The 19859-nt window shown below is 43.7% G+C and overlaps 1 protein-coding gene across 1 annotated transcript; it reads right to left on the bottom strand.

The window, feature by feature from the left end:
- Positions 1-2343: 2343 nt before the first annotated feature.
- On the bottom strand, positions 2344-3648 carry RRS1 (ribosome biogenesis regulator 1 homolog). Its single transcript, XM_030232205.2, has one exon. It carries the CDS (start codon positions 3563-3565, stop codon positions 2474-2476), a length of 1092 nt encoding a protein of 363 aa, XP_030088065.2. The 5' UTR covers positions 3566-3648; the 3' UTR covers positions 2344-2473.
- Between the last annotated feature and the right edge of the window lie 16211 nt (positions 3649-19859).

Genomic DNA, 19859 nt, shown 5'->3' with positions numbered 1-19859 from the left:
AAGTGAAAATAATAAAAAAAACCCTATGGTTCTGAAATTAGGTGAAATACTTTTCTGACTCTTCAGTTGTGCCCAGTGACAGGACAAGGAGAATGGTCTAACCTAAAACACAAGAAGCTGCACCTCAGCATGAGGAATTTCTTCACACTGGGGATGGCAGAGCACTGAACAGGCTGCCAAGGGAGGTCGTGGAGTCTCCTGTCACTCTGTTCTTCTAAGTTCTTCTAAGCCTTCTGATGTTTACATTTTTGTAATGGAGTTTCTCATGCACTTCTCATGTAAATAAATATTGTTTTACATTCCTTTCTGGAGGAGGAGAGAATTGATGGACTGTTGGTTTGACCAGTGTGGTTGGAGAGGTGGCAATTTCATCCTCCAATCCATAGTCACTCTTGAAGTTCTATAAATATCGAAGTTCAGAAATAAACTGCCCCTTTTTTGCCTTGGACATCTGAGTGTGAGTGTCATTAATTTCATGTCGTATTGTGACAGTCTCCCTCTCTGGAGACATTCAAATCCCACCTGGACATGTTCCTTTGTTACCTGCTCTAGGCAACCCCGCCTTGGCAGGGGCCTCGGGCAAGATGATCTCCAGAGGTCCCTTCCAATCATGACAATTCTGTAATTCTGTGAAATCATGGTAAATTACAGTGCAGGATGGATCAAAATTTTGTAACCAAATTTTTAAGCTGTAAGCTAGGTTGCTTAGCTGCCAGCAGAGTCCTATACCAGCACTGAGCAAAGGAAACATTGGATTCTGACAAAAAAGCATCATTTTTCTAATGTAACAGATAAAAGTATTTTGCCTTTGCATACTCTTTGTGTTTTACTAGATGATCTTTAAGGTCCCTTCCAACCCACACCATTCAATGATTCTATGAACAGACCAGATGAGCCTAAAACTTAGGATTTTGCAAGGTGCTGAGCTTGGAAAAGCAGGTTAGTGGCCTGCTCAGGCCCCTAAATGAAGCTACAAAACCTTCATTCACTTGTGAGAGCCAGAAAGTGGCAACACCAGTGAAGCACCTGCACCTCTGCTCAGGTGACCCCTTTGCTGCTGGAGATGAACACACTTCATGGGATTTTGGTGGAGAAACTTGACCAGCAGCCTTGTGAGCAGCACAGAACTCTCATCAGGAGTGTATTTGTACAGGAAAAGAGCCCTTCTCTCTGGCTGAGCATGGCCAAGGTGTGCCCTATGGAAATGCCTGGAAGATCCGAGGTCTGGCATGTCCCTCTGTTGATAACAGAGGGTTGTGCCCACAAGACCACTCATGCCACTGACAGGTCCAAAGCAGCCTACAGTGCTGCAGACAGCTCAGCACACAGGCAAGAAGCACTAGAGAGGCAAAGAACAGCTTGTGCAAGGCCCATAGGCTGGGCAGGGGCCAGTCCATCAATGCTATCCAAGCTCCAAGGTGTACAAAGCCCTTCTGCCTTCAGCAGCTGCCCAGCACAAAGGGTTTGCTTTCTGATGGTTTTTACTGAAGCTGCCATCCTAACTGAAGTGCTACAGAACAAGAAGAAAACTGCTTAAGTCACCCAGCTTTTTCAAAAACTTGCAATACATTACAATATCAGTAACCACTAAAAACCTCAAAGTTTGAAAACCCAATTTAATTGAGATTACTGAAACTTGTTTTACTAACTTTCTTACCAGGGAACAGCATCTTCCCTGCAGCTAAGCCACACATTTCAAGTGTACATGTGACACTACAAAGTTCAAGAGTAATGGGAAGAAGTAAGAGAGAATTTCTCAAAGTGCTAGGTAAATACTGTAAGATTATTTCTATAAAATGATGGATTACTGTTACTACAGGGAGAAATTTAGGTTTTAACCCGTACAATACAAACATTTTTCTGCTGAACTCAGAAAGCTTTGACCTTTTTTCATCAACAAAATGCTGCAGAAAATCTGTACAATTTCTTAGGCCCTGCAATAAATTTTACAGTAAGTTTCCATGTTTCTTGTGTAACTGAACCTGAATACCACAGAGCTGAGCCGCAGAAGCTGATTTACAGAGCAAGAGCCCCACCGTCAGGCCACTTGCCCAAGGCAGAGAGCAGCATACACATCCTTAACTGGACCTGTGGCTGCTACTCCATCAAAACTCCCGGCCATGTCTGCAGTCCAGTCCCAGCTACCTGAAAAGAGCTTTGCTCAGCTTTTGTCCTGGCAGAAATGCTGCAGGCCAACTGTGAAACATTACCTGTGAAACAAGTCACTGTGACACTCCCAGCCTGGGGGGAACCTGGGCACCCTTCTCCCTTCACAGGACACCAATTTTCCTTGGATGGAGAACACAGCCCTCCTTCTCTATCAGCTAAGAGCCAAACGCGGGATGTTTTAGAAAGGTCAGAACGCATTTATTGACAGATACGTGTGTGTACAGAGCACCGGGCAGGAGGCTGGCAGCGACAGTCCCTTCCCACGCCTCGGTGGGCATCCCCAGCCCGTGCCGCACACTGTCCCTCACGCCTTCTTTCTCCGGCCGCCGCCGCTGCCACCGCCCGCAGTCTTCGGCTGCTGCGGCTTCGGCCGCCGGGCTCCGCTCTTCTTGCTGCTGCGCCCGGGCCGCTGCTGCCGCCGGCCGCGCTTGCCGCGCTTGGACTGCTTCTTGCCCTTGTTGGCAGCGGCCGCCTCGGCTTCCTCCTGCCGCAGCTGCTTGTTGACGGCGCGGGTGATGTCGAGCACCGGCTTCTTGCTGCCCATGTCCCGCAGCAGCTCCAGCTGCCGGCTGCGCTCGGCTGCCAAGTTGCCCAGCAGGGGCTCGAAGCGGCGCTTCTTGCCGCCGCTGCGGGAGGGCGGCTCCGCCGACTCCTTCGGCAGGCGCGGCTGGAAGCGGCCGAGCGAGGCGGTGGAGACGCGGGCCACGCGGGCCACCCGCCGCAGCTCGTCGCGGTCCTGGTGGCCGGTGGGGTGCAGGGGCGCGGCGGGCACGGCACTGCCGGCGCGGTGGGCTCGGGCCAGGTTGCGCAGCCGGTTCAGCTCGTTCCGAGCCACCCGCTCCCGCTTCTCCCGCCGCAGCCGAGCGAACTGGTCTTCCTCGGGGTCGGCGCCCGCCGGCACCTCCGCCAGCCAGGCCCGGGACGGGTCTCCGCCCGCCCGACGGTAGCCCCAGCGCCGCCGCCACTCCTTGGCCTGCTCGTCCCACACCAGCGAGGTTTTCTTCTTGCGGCGGATGCCCTTCAGCCGCGCGAATTGCTCCCAGCGCGTCGGCGGCCGCGGCTTCGGCGGCGGCTTCTCCCGCGGCAGGCGGAACGTGGGCTCGGGCAGCTGCGCCACCAGCGGGCCCCCGGCACCGCCGGCGCGCTCGGCCGGCAGCTCCCAGAGCCGGGACACGAGCAGCTGCGTGTTGTCGCGGGCCAGCGCCCGCAGCAGCTCCTCCCGCCGCGGGCCGGCCCCGCGCAGAGCCGCCGCCGGAGGGGGGTTGCGGTCCACGGCCAGCAAATTGCCCAGGTCGTACTCCAACTCCAGCTCCTTTTCCACCGTGATGCTCCGCCGCTTCTCCGCCTCCTGCTCCTCGGCGGCCGCCAACACCGCCTCCACCCGCACGGCCGCCATGGTAGCGGCTCCACGTGCGAGCGGCGGCGCCGCTGCCCCGGAGCGCGGCAAAGCTCCGCCGGGTCAGCGCGCCGGAACCGCCGGGCCCGAGCTGCCGGGCCCTGGGGGCGGGATGGGCGCAAGGCCTGCCGGGAAATGTAGTCCCGTCGCGCCGGCCCGCCAGAGGGAGCCGTGGTTCCCCGCATCCCGGCCCGAGGCCGCCGCATCCGCGTTGTGCCAGAGGAGCCCTGGTCTGCCAGAGGAGCCCTGGTCTGCCAGGGGACCCGCCGCCGAGTCTTATGGGCATGCACTTCCAGTCACAGAATCACAGAATCAATTCGGCTCGAAAAGCACTGTGAGGACATCAAGTCCAAACTGTGACCAGACATCCCCATGTCGACTAGACCAGGAAACTGAATGCCACGTCCAGTCTTTCATTAAAAACCTTTAGGGACAGTGACTCCACCACCCCGCTAGGCAGCCCATTCCACCCATTAATCACCCTTTCTGTGAATAAATTATTTCCAATACTCAACCTGAATCTTCCCTGATGCAGTTCAAGATTATATCCTCTTGTCCTGTCACTGTTGCCTGGCAGAAGAGGCCAAACCCTACCTGCCTACAATCCCCTTTTGCCTAGTTGTAAGGAAGGATAAAATCACCCCAGGGCCTCTTCCCCAGGCAAAATACCCCTGGCTCCCTTGTCTGCTTCTGATGGGACTTCACCTTCTGGACCCTTCACCTATGATACTGATGATCACCAATGATACTGATGAAATCCCCAGTGACCCCCAGGCTGGGGTTGTGTGGAGTTCAGGGGGGCCCCAAATCTGTCTCCTGCTGCCACCATGAGTGGTGCTGAGGTGGAACTTATGTGGAAAGACTCAAGACATGAGGGGAGGCAAATGTCAAAAGCAGAGTGGTGGGACCGTCATAGAGAGTCAATGGGGCCCTTCAGCTTCCCTTGCCTTTGCCTGCACTAGGGATGTGTGGTGGCATCCAGAGACTGAGACTGTGACAGAACTTTTGTGTGTGTGTGGGGGGGGGGGGTTTCTTTTGATAAATTTTTTAAGCATCTGATTCTTTCTGATGCTCCTTGCTGTAGAGCAGTCCCACTGAGTGCTCCTCACAGGATCAAAATTCAAGTGCTGCATTGCAGCTCCACGGAGACTGACACAGGTGTTGTGGGTAAATCTCCCCACAGAAAAGGGAAGGGAGGAGCAGCATTTGGGAAGCAGTGTCATCTGGCAGATGTCTCAACAGACATAATTATAAGTGAGGTGATATGATGTGCTCCTAAAGGTCAGCTGGGTCAGAGATACCTCCATGCTATTTTTAAACAAATGGGCTACAGAAGAGTCCTTTTATAGCTCTTGTGTGGCCATGATATTTTGAGCTGATCCCTGGTGCCCTAAAAACAAGCTCATGATAGCACTTAGCTGTAGTGCAGGGCAATGATGGGTGGTTTTATACAAGGTACAGTTCTATTCCAAGTTATTATCCCATCTTTGCCTTTACATTAGTTTTGGAGTGATGGAAATGATTCTGAGTGTAATGCCACAGCAGTGCTGTTGAAATGAAACAAAAGGCTGTGTTAACAAGGTGAGGACAATTAGATGATTCTCAAATTCTAATGGTTACCATAAGACAACTTACCCACAGTCTAACCAGGAAATTTTTTTCTTCAAGTCTGCCGTTTTGAGCATGATTTGTGTACTTTGGAGCAACAGAATCCCTATGCATTTAAATCCAAGCTGGTTGGCATGGACTATTTTCTTGTTTACCACAAGATGGCATTGGATAATATTTTGTGCCTTGGGTAGCTCATACTTTCACCTGGAATTGCAGATAAAACTAATTTTAAAGACAGTTCTTTGAAGAGGTTCATAGGCACTCTCTAGATTTAGGCACTATCTAGATTTAGGCATAAATTTGAGCTTATGAACTGCAAGGCCAACTGTTTTGTTAAAGTCTGGTTAATACCTTTACACTGATCCAGGCACCCTCTAGTTTGATCCTTATGCAGCTAACTCTCAGAGTTCTTTTGGTCTGTATTTGTACAAGGTCCAGAATGCTTCAGGTAGATGCTTTGGGCTGAGAGGACATCATCTCTTGCACTTCCAAAGTTGCTTGAACTGTTAATGATTATTCCTGGAATAGCAGGAGTGCATGCCAGGAATTGATCTTCTTTCTTTACCTAAAAACATGTAGAGGAATCTTAGAAGGTAAAAATTACATTCTGGAAACTGCTGTGTTGATTTGAATTCCAGCCTTTTTATTTATTCCAGGAATCTGCAATTCAGAGAATGACCCTGCTTTTGGAGTTTGCAGCTTGTGATTTCACAGTGTGGTTGGGAAGTGGTGGTTGGAAGAATACTGGAAAAGATTTGTAAACAGAGATTTGTAAATAGTCATGGATATTTTGGGAAACTGTCCCATTCTGAGGAGGGGCTTCTGACCTGACTGCAGTAATCACAGCCATGCTTTGAACTTGTACTCCCAGTTTAGAGCTGGGGATTGCAACCAGGTACATGGTTTCTGTCAAGGGAATAGATGCGTGTGTGCTTCTGCAAATCTGGGCTTTCCAAAAGATGAAAGGGTAATACTAATGTTCAGTTACAGAAACAGCTTTTAGGAAATGAATGTTTTTATTATCTCATGTTTAATTCAGCTTTTTAAAAAGACTTTCCCAGCAATTTTTAACAGAATGATTTTTTTAGAAGTGTTTATTCATTTTGATCATCTCTGTTCTGGGGTTCCTGTATTCCTTTTGGCATATCAAATATCACATTTCACAGACTGCCTGTTGGTTGTGCTCAGCTACAGAGCTTGACAATCCATAGATAATTAAGCAATTTAATCATTGCTCTCCATTTCTCTGAGGTACTTTACCTCTATGAACAAGAGAAATACATGCCACAGTATGTGCATATATGTGCTTAATGCTGTACTCTTTTCTTGCTTTCTTTACTGGGAGGTGACTAGGCAGGGTTTGGATTCTCTTGCAAAGTGCAGTTTTTATTTGAGATGAAGAAGGCTGTAGAGTTTTGGGTCTTTTTTTTTTTTTTTTTAACCACATGAAAAATTTAGCTGCATGAGAAACATAATATGGCAGAGTATAATTTACAGAAACACTTGTCCAAAAGATTTTTTGAAAGCATAATGCAAGATATATGTGATGCACCAAAAGAACTACAGCATCAACGTGACATACCATCAGGTTTGTTTTTCTTGTGAGAAAGAATAATGAATTATTCTACTTAACTTTTATTTTTGTAGTTTCTGTTCAGCTGGGCTGCAGCTTGAAGGTTGTGTTTGATAGGAGCTGCTCTAATGTACAGGATTCATGTCTCACTGTTAGTGATACCATTAACTTAGATTTACTCTTCAAACTTTTGCCAATTACCTCTGGATGGCAGTAGATGTAGTTACAAGATGATTCAATCAATTCATAAGCCTGCTGTGAGGATTGTTATGAAGAACACTTTTATCAGGCAAACTCAAAGTGCTGATAATTTTGGAAAATAGTAGAAAGTGCCCTTAAAATATCCACACTCTCTCCGAATAATTCCCTTCTACTGACTTTGTTCGGTACATTTTGAAGTAAAAATCTGTGCTGTAGGATTTTTTTGTAAAAGGGAGAAGTTGTTTGCTCACTGAAGCTATCTTAAGTACAACAATTTATGGACCCAGTTCTGCTTCCTGATACCTTTTTTTTACCCCTGTAACTTACATTTCATGTATTTCAGTATATGTCCTATTTCCTGGGACATATAAGTGCCTTTTTAGTCCAAATAACAAAACAGAGGAATGCAAATTTGGCTAAACAGACTCTTTCCTAGTCACTAGTCCATATAATGTAAAAAAACTGTCTGTAAAGAATAAAAAAAAAAACTACAAAGATTTAGGGCACCCTCTTTTATAAAATGTGGCAGTTGACTTCAGCAGTATAACAAAAATCCATCTGGTAGTCAGAGTTTTCTTATTACAAGAATTATATTACTCATTAGAGATAAAGGGCCATTCCTTCTCATGGTTTCACCATGGTAAGGCCTTACTAGGAACCTCATAGGGGACATGCTTAATTCTAAGCATGTTGTGTTGATGGGGATGATATTATCCGTGCTTACTCCAAAACATTTCTGGTTAGTTTGTAAATGAGCAGGTTTAAATTCCTGTCCAAAGATTTCATGTGATTATAGCAGAATGCTGTATTTATGAAAAAAACCCTCAAAAACCGTGCAGATGAAAGTCAGAAGGCCATAGCTCTAGTTCCAAAACCTACGACTAGGTAGTTTGGAATGCAGTTACAAGTGGATAACTAAGCAGAGCCTGATTTTTGGTGCAGAAGCCAGAACACAGATAGCTGTTGAGATAGCAGGAAGATTTGGATGACTGCAGGCACTGTGGAAGGTGATGGGTGGACCAGAATCTATTTTCATCATTTGACTGGTTGTGACTGTGTGGTTTCACTGAACTGATTTTGGGTAAACAAAACAAAGCTAAGCTAATTTGAGGCCTTCCCAAGTGCTTGATGCCTATCTTGCTATGCATTAGGGAATCAGACTGAGAACAGATTGTGATGTGGTTTGCTTTTTTTATGAGCTTAACTGTGACCTGATTTTTGTTTGAGAAAGTTTTCTTGTAGCACAGTCTTAATATTGGAAATATCAGCAATGGTGTGGCTTGGTTTTGTTGGGCGTTTTTTAGGATAATTTAAAGAACAGAATGAGAACTTTATCAGGCAGTGATGGAAAGAATGGCAACATAGTAACACATTCCTGTTCCAGGGTCAGTCCTTCTTATCATCTGTCTAGAGTAGACCTACTTTTTGGCATAAGATTACTTCTACAAGTTAAAAAAAGCCAATGAACACATTTCCTTCTTTAGAACAAATCTGTCATGCTCAGAGATTTATCCTTGACTAAGTCTGCACTTGTAAACAGAAGAACAAAACAAGTTACTCTGTTCTTGGGTTGGGTTGGAATTATCTCCAACACTGGAAGTGAGAAACATGAAAGTCTCCATCCATGACATAAAAGATGGGCCATAGTCATTACTTATTTTTGTTGACAGAAGCACACAAGACAAAGTAAATGGAGCAAGAGGTTCAATACCATGAATCTGAGAGAAAGGTAAATGTATGTCTGCTGGGAATGACCATGCCAGTCCCTATATTCTCTTGCTTTTTTGAGTCAGAAATAATCCCTGTCCCAGCCACTGGCCTTCTTAGGACGTGTTTTCAATAGAAAATCCAATCCTTTTATGTGCATGTACAGATACCCATGGATGTGATTAAACCTATGCAGATAACAGCATTCACATAGGCAAGAGGTACAAATATTGATTTTGGTAAAGGAAAAAATCTGAGGCCTGATCTTAAAGCAAGACAATACAGTGCACTCAGGACCACGAATCTTCAGGAATCTTTTGGGGAAATTTGAACCTGAGACTAGACATAGGTCTGAGCATCATTTTATACACACACCACAACCATTTAATGGACCTCAACTGCCTGAATCTTCCCCCAGCCCTTGCTGGATGACATGGAGGTGCCTGCTGATGTCCTGCTTGCCAAAGGTGTCTTCAACACCTCAGCAGTACTTGACAGCAAGAGAAAGGTTTCCCAAACATGGTTTGTAACTTTTTATCCTCCATTTTTCCATCCATCAGCAAGGCTGATCTGCCAGGATGGACTTTTGTCCTCAGTGTGGTTTTAGACCATTTTGTTCTTAAAGCTACATTAAAGACTTCAAGGTCTTGCTAATAATTTCCAGTTGATAGTTGTTAATGAAATGGGAAAATAGTCTTGGTTTAGGATTTTTTGTACACATAAATAGGGCACTTTAAAAGTTCAGTCCAAGATATTAAGAAGGATTTCAACCCCATGTAACTGCAGGTGAATTTTGCAAGACAAGAATCATCTGTAAATTTCTGTGAGCTTCTACCTAGGATGTATGTTGTGGCTTGGAGTAAATTAGGAGAAATTCTGTTAAACAAGTATTATTCATTTTGAATGTCATACAGCCTAGGGCTGTGGCTCTACATCATTACCAAGTGACGACAGATTTGGTTAAAATAGTTCTTATGGTGAAAAAGAAGTCCTGGAGATTAACATAGTCAATTCACACGTTTCAGGCCATGCTCACAGGGTAGCTGAATCAGCATAGCTTCTGGGGTGGGGTGGGAGTGTGAATTCGAGGCTAGGCATTTGAGAGGGAACAGCAATCTCTCAAACAGTTTTTTATCCTGAGGGAATCAGCCACAGCTTGACTCACAGTCAGGGATGGCTTTCCTTGGAGAAGCAATCCTGGTTTGTACCTATGCATCCTACCTAACCTCTTCTTGAAGAAGTCTGTCTTGTAAAGGTGGCTTAACTGCTCTTGTAGCTGCAGAGACCTCCCATAGCTCTTCCTGTAGCAGAGTTCACAGCTTGCTGTGTTGAGGGAATATGGCAGCAATTTGCTGTTACCTTATTATAATATACTATAAACTAAACAAGTTGCTACACAGACTGCTCAGTCATTCCTGCAGAAGGTTTGGGAACATCTCAGATGGGTGGAGTGGGAATAACTGGATGCAGCAATGACGTTGGCCATCACAAGGTCAAAAACCTTGTGGTTTGACGTTGGCCATCACAAGGTCAAAACCTCCCTGCTGCTGCTGCTGCTGAATCAGAACCCTCAGAGCTGGGGCAGGAAATCCCTGTTCTAATCTGCAGTCAGGGCTCTTGAGTCCTTGGAGGGGATGAGACTCTCTGAGCTGCTCAGAGCCTCCCTCATACTGCCACAAACCCTAATCAGCTGTTCTGCACAGTGCATCTTTATTTTTTTGTTTTCTGCAGTATGCCTCTGCTCCTCAGCAACTGCACTACATGATAGGGGAAAAAACAGGATAGATTCTCAGTTTCCAGAATCCTACAGGTACTGTGGGAACTGGTCATTCTGTAATTTTTCGAGTTACTAAGGAAATGTTAAAGCAGGGCAGGGTAAATTTGTGTGTAGCAGTAGTTGCGAGCAATAAAATGAAAATAAATATATAGATATTCACACGATAAATTAAAGGGACAAAATAGAAGGTTTGCTTCTTTAGCCAAGGGTGCATGAATGACTTAATCCACAACACTGTTAACTGTTGGTTTAAAACCTGCAGATTTCTCATACAACTTTGATTCTTGGACTCCTGTCAGTGTGCAGTACTGAATGGAAATACAAATGTTTGCTGAGCTGCATTGTTGCTCCTTGTTGCCCCTTTCTCTATAGCATTTACAGAGCCAAGCATGTACATTCTCTAGCTGCCCAAATATCCCTGGCTCTGACAAAGGACACCTTCCCTTTCTCTTGAAGATGATGCTATACCTGCCTCCTCTCTGGGCTTTCAAATACTTGCTTTGCTCCTTCCAGAATATGCCTTTTGGAGTGCCTTGGGGATTCTCTACAAAAACAATCACCTGGATCTTTGTTTTCCTCTCATCACTTTCATTCAATTCTCTTGTTCCTTCTTCACTGCTTTAAAGCATGTGCAGGATCATAGGATAGTTTGGGCTGGAAAGGACCTTTAGAGCCCACTTAGTCCTTCCTGCCTGCACCGAGCAGGGATATCTTCAATTCCATCTACAAAGCCCGTTGACCCTACTGTATTTACTTACTTGCCTCTGTATTTGAAGCTTCTCTCCATAGCCTGTGCTCTACCCTGATCATGCCCATTAGCGTTTCCAATTACTGCTGTGATGCACCAAGCTTGAATTCCCATGATCTGTGAGGAAATCTTGCTGCATCCTCTCTCTGGACTGTTTTGTTGGTGGGCAGAGCAGGCACTTTCAGTGTCCAGGTGTGTCACAGCATGAGTTTTTGGTGCAGGTCTACAGAGCACTTTTGGGGACTTAGCAAGTGTACCTACTAAATTGTGTGAGTAAGGCAGGCTGAACTTTCCTATAATACCCTGATATAAATGCAGGATAAGTGTGAATGGTGTGGTAAGTGTGAGAAACAGGTACTGGTAAGTTTGAGAAATAGTTGAGTTGTGAATTAAGCTTGTGACTCAACCCTGATTGATGTTACTGGTCAATTACAGGATCATGGAAAATCCCAGCAGCAGGTTTGCTGTGGGTAGTGTTGTGTATTGGAAAGCAATTGCTTTCCACTCAGACTTCTACAGGTGAAAGAAGAGGAAAGCTACATGGAAAAATACTTCATAAATGCCTCTTAGAAGATCAGTAGGGAAGAAGGAGGTGAGCAACATCTCTTTAAATAAATGGTTTGAATAATCACAGCTTTTCCTTCATTCCAATTTACTCAAGCTGTGCAAAACAGCTCCCAGTAAAGAATATTCTCATTATGTTTTTGCTGATTAGAGAAAGAAAAAAAACAACCCAGTAAATGATTTAGGACTGGATGGAGAATATTCACAGACTGTGTTCAGGCAATGGATTATTATGATGGAAACATCTGACACAAAGCCTGTCTTTTAAATAAACCCTCTAAACTCAAACCATTTGAACAAAAAGAAAAGTAGATGGATACTATCAAACATCTATTTAGAGAAAAAGGCTGGGTTTGGATTGGAAGTTGAAAGATTTGTGATCATCATCTCAATGTATTCTGCAGTGTTTTTTGAGGTGGCATGAAATCTTTTCTTTACATACAGGGAAAATGCACTTTGACTGCAGTATTGATTGCTGTCCTCTGGGGCAAAAAATGGATCTTGCTTTTATGCTTTCACATTTAAGTTTGCATTTTCTGTGTAAATTACACTAGTTTAAAATTACATACATATAAAAAGAATTTATCCTTGCAAATCTGTTTTCCTGCCTCCCTTCAGCTGGCTAGTTTTGTTTTCCAAGTTAGCCACTTATGTTAGCCCAAGCAGACTGTATTAAGCATGAATTTAAGAGCTTTATGAACTGGAGCATCCTTCTTTTTAGAAACCCACCCATTTCTTTATCTGCAGATTAGCTGAGATGTGATCAAACAGGACACAAGCTATGCTTCTGTGTTGGTTTCATCGTAAATTTGGAAAATTCAGCAGATTGTTGCAAACTTGCTCTTTGCAAAAAGCCAAGATGAACAAGCCCCTGAAATGACTTGAAATACTTCTTTGTTTTGCTGTCTTTCAGGGGACTGGCACGACAGCAGTTTCCAAGGAAAAGTTTCTATCACATTATACTTCTGTCTGAAAATGGAGGGGATGATAGAGCTTCTAGGATCCAGAAAACACATTTTGACATTAAATCTGTAGCAAACTTTTGCTGTAGTAGCACTAAAAGCACACTTATACATTACGACTTGCGTTAGATAGAGAAGAGCAAAATTTGGCTAGGTTTCCCACATGCTGTGGGCAGTGAGGGGGTTTGCCAAGATAATGAGAGCTAATGTAGATGAGAGCTGTTCAGACAAATCAAAATACTCTGACTGCTACCTTGGTTCATCTTTCAGCTTCATCTTTAGCTAAACTAGGTGGGGAAAACAGGAGCTAAACTCCTCTTGTTTGCAGCTTTATTCAAAAAGGTACTCAGCCACATGATGAGTCCTACTGATTAAAGGGTTTGAGGTGAGGTTTGTGTTTAACTGCATGTTTTGAAAGCAAAATTCTCCAGTGGTGTACATCACTGAGTACAAAATCATAAAGCCCTGCATTCTCACCAGGATATCAACATGAAGGAGCATGGCTACCAACAGAACATTTGAAAGAGATTGCTGGATGTATGATATGTTTCAATGTGTACAACTTTTGGGAAGCGCCTCGCATGGACACTTTGTGTATTTGTTCTCAGTATGAGTCCACTCATGCACCTTATAGAGTTTCTCAGTAAAATTGTTCTTTGTTAACCTTAGTACAACAGAGTCCTCAAATAACCACTGGCCATGTACGTCACTTTATAAGAATTAAAAAATACAAGGCCCCATAATATGTTAATTACCACTTCTGGAAGCAGAAGTGCTCTTGTGACCTTTTTGTGTACGGTACAAACTAGTTTTTGAGAGGTTATTTAAATTCATTATGAAAGCTATGTGGGATTTTTTATCCAGAAAGCTTTTACAAGCCAAATTATCTCATTGCTACTGTAGGTCTACAGCCTGAGCCTTGACAGGTGTGACTTGGTGTTGCCTTGAGTTACATCAGCTTTGCCAGCTACCCGAGCCTGCTGTTGTGCACAGCCTCTCAGTGAGACTGATTAGAAGGGCACAGATGCACAGATTTACAGCATCTGGCCAGAGTTGCTCTGGGTTTTTTTTTTTTTGTTTCTGAGGGTACAGTTAGGGCAGAGTTAGGTACAAAGGTCTTGCTAATTGTCTGAGTGTCTGCAAGATACAGGCAGGTACCCTCAGAGAGTACAATTAAGCTAAGGTGTTGAAAAGGGTGTGGAAGGGGAAAAAAATTATGTAGATACTCCAGACAATTAGTAACATCCTTGTAACTTGCATTATATACTCACACAGGAACTGTGAATGAGACTACAGGAAGGCAGCTTTTCCCACCTATTTCCTGAGATTTTTTTAAAGTTTTCCCAAGAGAACACATTGGTGTTTGTGGGCTAGAAGGATTGCATCAAGAATTCAAAAATCACACGTGTGCAGCACTGTGAAAGGGAAGGACCTCCAGAAGCTGCAGTGATGATAATTGTGCCTCTAAGCCATCCTCATTTGTGGTTGGTTCCTCAGACTTTTTATTCTTTTTTCTGTCCCCTGAAAGCTCTCAAATGTGCCTACATCTTTCTTAGATTTTGATACCCCAAATGAAAATCGGTAACATACATCCCAAATATGGCCAATGAATGTCCTGCCTTCCTTTTAGTACCCCAAAAGATAAGAATGGTTTGGGTTTGGTTTTTTTCCCTTTTTTCCAGCACCACATGCTTGATTCATATTCAGCTCATGTCTCATGACACTATTTTGTGCACAACTGCTGCCTAGTGAGAGGTTCCCCCTTCAGAGTATAATACAATACACAGTAAAATATAGTCCACATTAAATTATCTTGGGAACAATAAGATGAGCATCTAAATAACATATTAACTCTTGCAGTCCAGACCTATCTGGAGATGACTGAGGCCTCATGGAATGGAACCAACATTGATTTGTGATATTGTGCTTGCATTGTACAGATGAATAGAAGAATATTGAACATGTAGCTCAAGTGAAGAGCAAAATAGCAAACAGACCGAGTGAACCCATCTGAATTCTTCACTCAGAAGTGAAACTGGCAGGGAATTGTGAAACTGGCAAAGAACTGGGAGAAAGGACTGCAAAGCTTCAGAATTTTCTAGGGAGCTGCCTAGAAAAGGCAGGGTGACCAATCCCTTTGGCTGCCACAAACAGCAAGTCCCGCATTGGTGATCAACAATGCTTTTTGTGGAAACCTGAAGTAGACCATAAAGCTCTCAACAAAGACATTTTGAAATGTCAAGAATCCTGCAATTGACAACAGAATGTCACTTGGGAAAAAGCACATCTTGACACCGAAGCAGATGGCAGATGAGACAATTGAGCACTATGTCATAAAGCTGTGCAATAAAGCAAAGTCAAATGAATTTGACCAGATAGCAGCCTATTTTTCAATTAATAGTTTGTCTTCTAACATATCACCAGGTGAAAGCAGGGTATGGGAAGCTCCTGTACCATGAATAGCTGGGGCTATTGGGAAGCTTCCCTAATGGGAAGCTGTGCTCTGTTCCTTTTATAAATTCAGAATTTGTACTGGAACTGTCTTTCAAGAAGAAGGCCTAAGCTGTCAGAGTTTTGAAAAGTGTGTACGAACAAAATACTGTCTATTCTAACTCTACAAAGCATGTAGCCATTTAAATGTGGAACACTGCTCCTCATCTCATCTAATTTAAAATTTTCTTACTCTGTTTCCCCATTTGTACAGTCCGGTGGATTTAAATGGATTTCTTTGTTTTTCACTTTTGTGTAAATGAAATGGGAATTGTCATCCTGAAACAGGAGTGAAAATTTATGTGCAATGGCCTGATTCTCATTTAGTAAGACATCACTTTGAACTTCTCTAATTGTGTAACAGAATTGTGAAACAAATGTGAATGTAATCTATATAGTCAATGAGATGCAAAATAGATTTTGTATCAGAAAGCATTAAGGCTGAAAATGGCTTTGCTCCTTAGGACCTGAGCATAGATGAATTAATTTCTACTTACATATGCATTCTTATGGTGAGCCAAAATTTAACTGGAGGCCTGGAGGCAGTTAGAATTAGAAATTAGAGTATTTATATACTCAGAAACTTATTCTGAAAAGAAAATGAGATCTACCTAATCCCTGATTAATTTCCAGGTGTCTTCTTTTTAGTTACCTTTATTTTAGTAAGTACTTTGTAGGACATGATTAGTCTTTACAGAATACTGGAGTTTTATTAGAAACTACCTCGAGCTTAATTTGCACAATAATTCATTTATTGGGAAGTATTATTGGGAAGCATTTGACAATAAAGATCTCTAAATATTTAAAATTCAAGTGCCGGAGAGGATCTCATCACATTAGGAAGCAATCAACCATCTTGAGACAGGTTAATAAAAGCATCTTAAACTCATCATCAAAAGGCACTCTTGATTTCCATTATTAGGCACAGGACTCTGAATGATTCATTGATCACATTTTCTCTGTTCAACAAAAATATCATGAGCTGAAAGGTTTCAAGATATGAAACATGAGAGGATTTTTTTCCTGCCTCACAACTACATTTGACAGATGACCTTTAGTCTTTCTTTCACATTAGTGAGATATTTAACAAAAATAATGTAGATACATTTTTCAGTGTTATCCGATGCACATGCTCGCAGAATCCTCCGTTTGGTACCACACAGTAAACAGATAAAAGAGTCTTCTGTAAATGCCTTCATTATAAATAAATGCCCTGCTTTAAGCTCTCCTCTTCCAGTAAGATCACAAGGTTTAAAAGCCTCTGAATGATTCTGTGAATGTATGTAGTTAACCTGATACTGTTTCACAGAGGGTTGGTGCATGTGTAGATCTACAGGATGTTTTCAGGAGGTTGTGTAGGCTGTTTGCATCCCTTCCATCCAGCAAGCCAACAACTGCATTTGGATCTCCAAAGTTCCAGGAGGTTCCATGCATTTTGGTTTACACCTTTGCTGTTGTACAGCTCAGGGGGTGGACTGTGGCTTGGCTTTCCATCCTGAGTGCACCTGAAGTTTCCTGGCTGGGGTACAAATAACAAGGGAGCTGTGATGCTGAGGACATCCTCAGCCAAGTGCTCACCCAGGGTCCTGGGCAGATTTGCACAGTCTGTGCAGAAATATTGCTGTCAGCACCAGAGCTGGCAGCTGAAGGTGACTCAAGTATGTGCTGCAGTCACACCTCTGGATCATGGCAATGTTCCTATTTTCACTGATTCTTCAGCCCTGGCAGGTATCTCATCCTGCTGAAACTTCAGGTCACAGATGTTGTGGAGGGCACAAGGTGGCACAAAAGTGATAAGAGAGCTACGTCACCCCAGAGCTCCTCACTGGCACGTCAGTGGTGCTCAGTGCACATCCTCACTCTGTCTGCTGTGCAGGTAGAGCTGAAGTCACTCCACTGAAATCAATAAGCTTGAAAACCGTGGCCATGTCTGTCTGAAGACCTTTCTATGCAGAATAGAAGGGAACAAGAAGAGTGTTCTGCTGGGATGAGCTGATACCCCTGCACTCTGCAGGTGGGAATGGGGAGGGAGGTGAGAAGTAGGTAGACAGCATCATGGAACAGCTGGAAGAGCATGGTGAGCTCAAGATCACCTGGCTGTTGGCTCAAATCCATCCAAAAAACTCAAAACCCAGCAATTAGTCAGGCTGTCAACTCAAAAAAAAAGAAAAAAAGAAGACAAAAGAAAAAAAGAACAAAAAAAAAAAACAAACCCATGGAAATAATGGATCCATGTAATTGTTCAGCAAGGGAATCTGGGTTCTGCTAGCACCCTTTGGAAGGCCACCATGGGTAGAAACTGGGACCATCCCTGTTTCTTGCTGAGCTAATAGTTGGGAATTGAACTCCATGTCATTTTACTTCACACCTGCCTGAAAACAGATTCAGAAGTATGTTCTCAAATGCATTAGGGATTCCTGGTGATTTTTCAACTTCTCTTGGGATGAAGAGGTGGATGGCTGAAGGCAGCAATGCTTTGATGCAAGATGCCTGCTAGAGTGTATAGTACAGGCTCAGAAGAGAAGCTTTTTCTGTCTCTGAGGCTTTTACAAGGTTCCATCAATTCTGAGACATTTGAGTCTTTCTTCCCCCCCTCTATTAATAAACACAAATGTGTGGAAAATTACCCTCATCTTCTTCCAAAGAGGATGTGCCTCCAGAATCACTTCCAGTACCGGGGACCTCAGAGTTCTGCTACCATATTTAGAGGCGATAAAAACAGTCCTTGCATTTCTGACCAAAATCCAAATATAGCCTATTTCTTTCTGCCAACTGAATATGCACCTTTTTAGTTCATTCAGTTTTGTTTAAATCTAACTTTGTTCCAAACTTGTCATTCTATAAATGTCTCTTTCGCTCTGATTATTTAAATAAAGTGGGATAGAGCCCAGTTTAGTGAACTGAATTAGCGTGCTACTTAATGTGCCTGCTATTGTCATTCTGCTAGGGCTTGTGCTCTGTTCCTGTTACAATTTCTCCCTGATTTTTGGTGAATTTACACAAGACCTGAACTCAGCCCGTGAAGGACAGTTTACCACAGGCAGCTGTATTTTACAAATTTAAGTGGCATAGTTAGTTCTATTTCTACATGATTTTTGAAAGTTTTTAAACTGGAAGGAATATACTGGTTTCTACTTGGCCAGGCTTTATGGTTAGAAACTGGCAGTAGGTGTCAGTGATACCCTGAGACATCTAAGCCTGCCTGTCTTGTGTCTTGTGGTATGCCAGGTCCTGGTTTCCAAAACATTCAGCTGATCTTCAGCTTGGCAGCATTTCATCTTTTTCTTTCTCCTCTCTCTGGGAGGTGGGAAACGTGGCACTCAAGAGTTCCTGGGAACATCAAGAAGCAGAAGAGACCATGCAGGAGCATGGGGTATGTTGCTGTGTTGGTAACCTCAACTAGCTTTAGGTGCTTACACTCTTGAAAGCCACACAGAGCTGGTTGTTCAGGCTTCTTGTAGAGGCAGTGGAGAGAAACAAGATATACCAAGATATTCCGGATAACTTCTTTGAGGCAAGACAAAGCTTGCCCTAGAAGTGCTTGTTTCTCTTCAGCAATCTTAGTGACAATTTAGTAACCCAAGTATAGCCCTCATTAGTAGGTGTCACAGGTAGGTGAGATGATCCTGTCTTTGTTGTGTGGGACCTCAACAGGTAGAGACCATTCAAGGTATGAGAAATATATTCCCTATCCAGAGTCTTTTTTTCTCATTTCCTTCTTTTTATTTCTTCTGAGGAAGCTATTTTTTCTCCTCCACACTCTTTTCCTCTTTCTTTTCATCCCTTGTTTAAAATTTGTATTCATAGTCTATTTTTCTGCTACAATTCAGTGCTTTGAGATGATGATGAATCTATATAAATGGGCTTGGCAATGAAGTTACTTAAGGAATTCCTTGAAAATATTTGCATATCTCCTGAGGGTTAAAGGCAAAAAACAGGCCAGTAAACTGGACAGACTGATTTGACTGCCCTTGCTGAATGCTCCCCTCTTGCCCCACCTGTGTGTCACCTATTTTCAGTCCTTGACCTGGAGGTTCCAGATGCAGCCAGTCATCCAGCCATCCAGCCTATGATCTGGAGAAGGGATTGTGCACAGCAGTGAGATTGGTCTTATCCAGTGTGCCCTATGCTCACAGACCTCCTCCAAGTGATCTTCTGTCCTACCTGGAATTTCTCATGACAGAATTATGTATTCCATCCACTGCCAGGAGACTCATGGGCTGGGACTTTCAGGGTGTAGTGGTGATAGAGCTAAACCCTCCCCTGGTTTAGGGGCTGGGGGCTGCTGAAAGAGGGTGGTGGTGATGTTTTCTGCCCTGTCTCCCTACCTGTGGAACTCTGCACTTCCCATGTGCCAGTGGCACTTGTCTGACCTCAGAATGAGTCAGCTGAGAGAATGGACCAGCAGAAAATCACATAAAAAATGGATGAGTTTTTCTTGTGAGGGAAAGAGGAGATATCTGCTCTTTGTTCTCTTTGAAGCTGTGGGCTTTCAGGTACAGCACCGCTGTGCTCTGGGAGACAGTGTAAAAGCAGTATATACATCTTGAAAATGTCTGTGAGCAGGTAGTACCCAATGATCCAGGTCAGCTCAGTCAGAAATTTCCTGTTGTCTTCTGTGGCTCTGGATTTCATGCTGTTTCCCTGCTGCTGTGTTTCTA

The sequence above is a fragment of the Serinus canaria genome, chromosome 2, assembly GCF_022539315.1.
Source record: "Serinus canaria isolate serCan28SL12 chromosome 2, serCan2020, whole genome shotgun sequence".
In the NCBI taxonomy this organism is placed as follows: Eukaryota; Metazoa; Chordata; class Aves; order Passeriformes; family Fringillidae; genus Serinus; species Serinus canaria.
The sequence above is the reverse complement of the archived record's forward strand: the minus strand, read 5'-3'. Positions and strand labels throughout refer to the sequence as shown.

Excerpts from the sequence above, each read along its gene's own strand:
- RRS1 (XM_030232205.2), bottom strand. The coding sequence starts at position 3,565 with ATGGCGGCCGTGCGGGTGGAGGCGGTGTTGGCGGCCGCCGAGGAGCAG.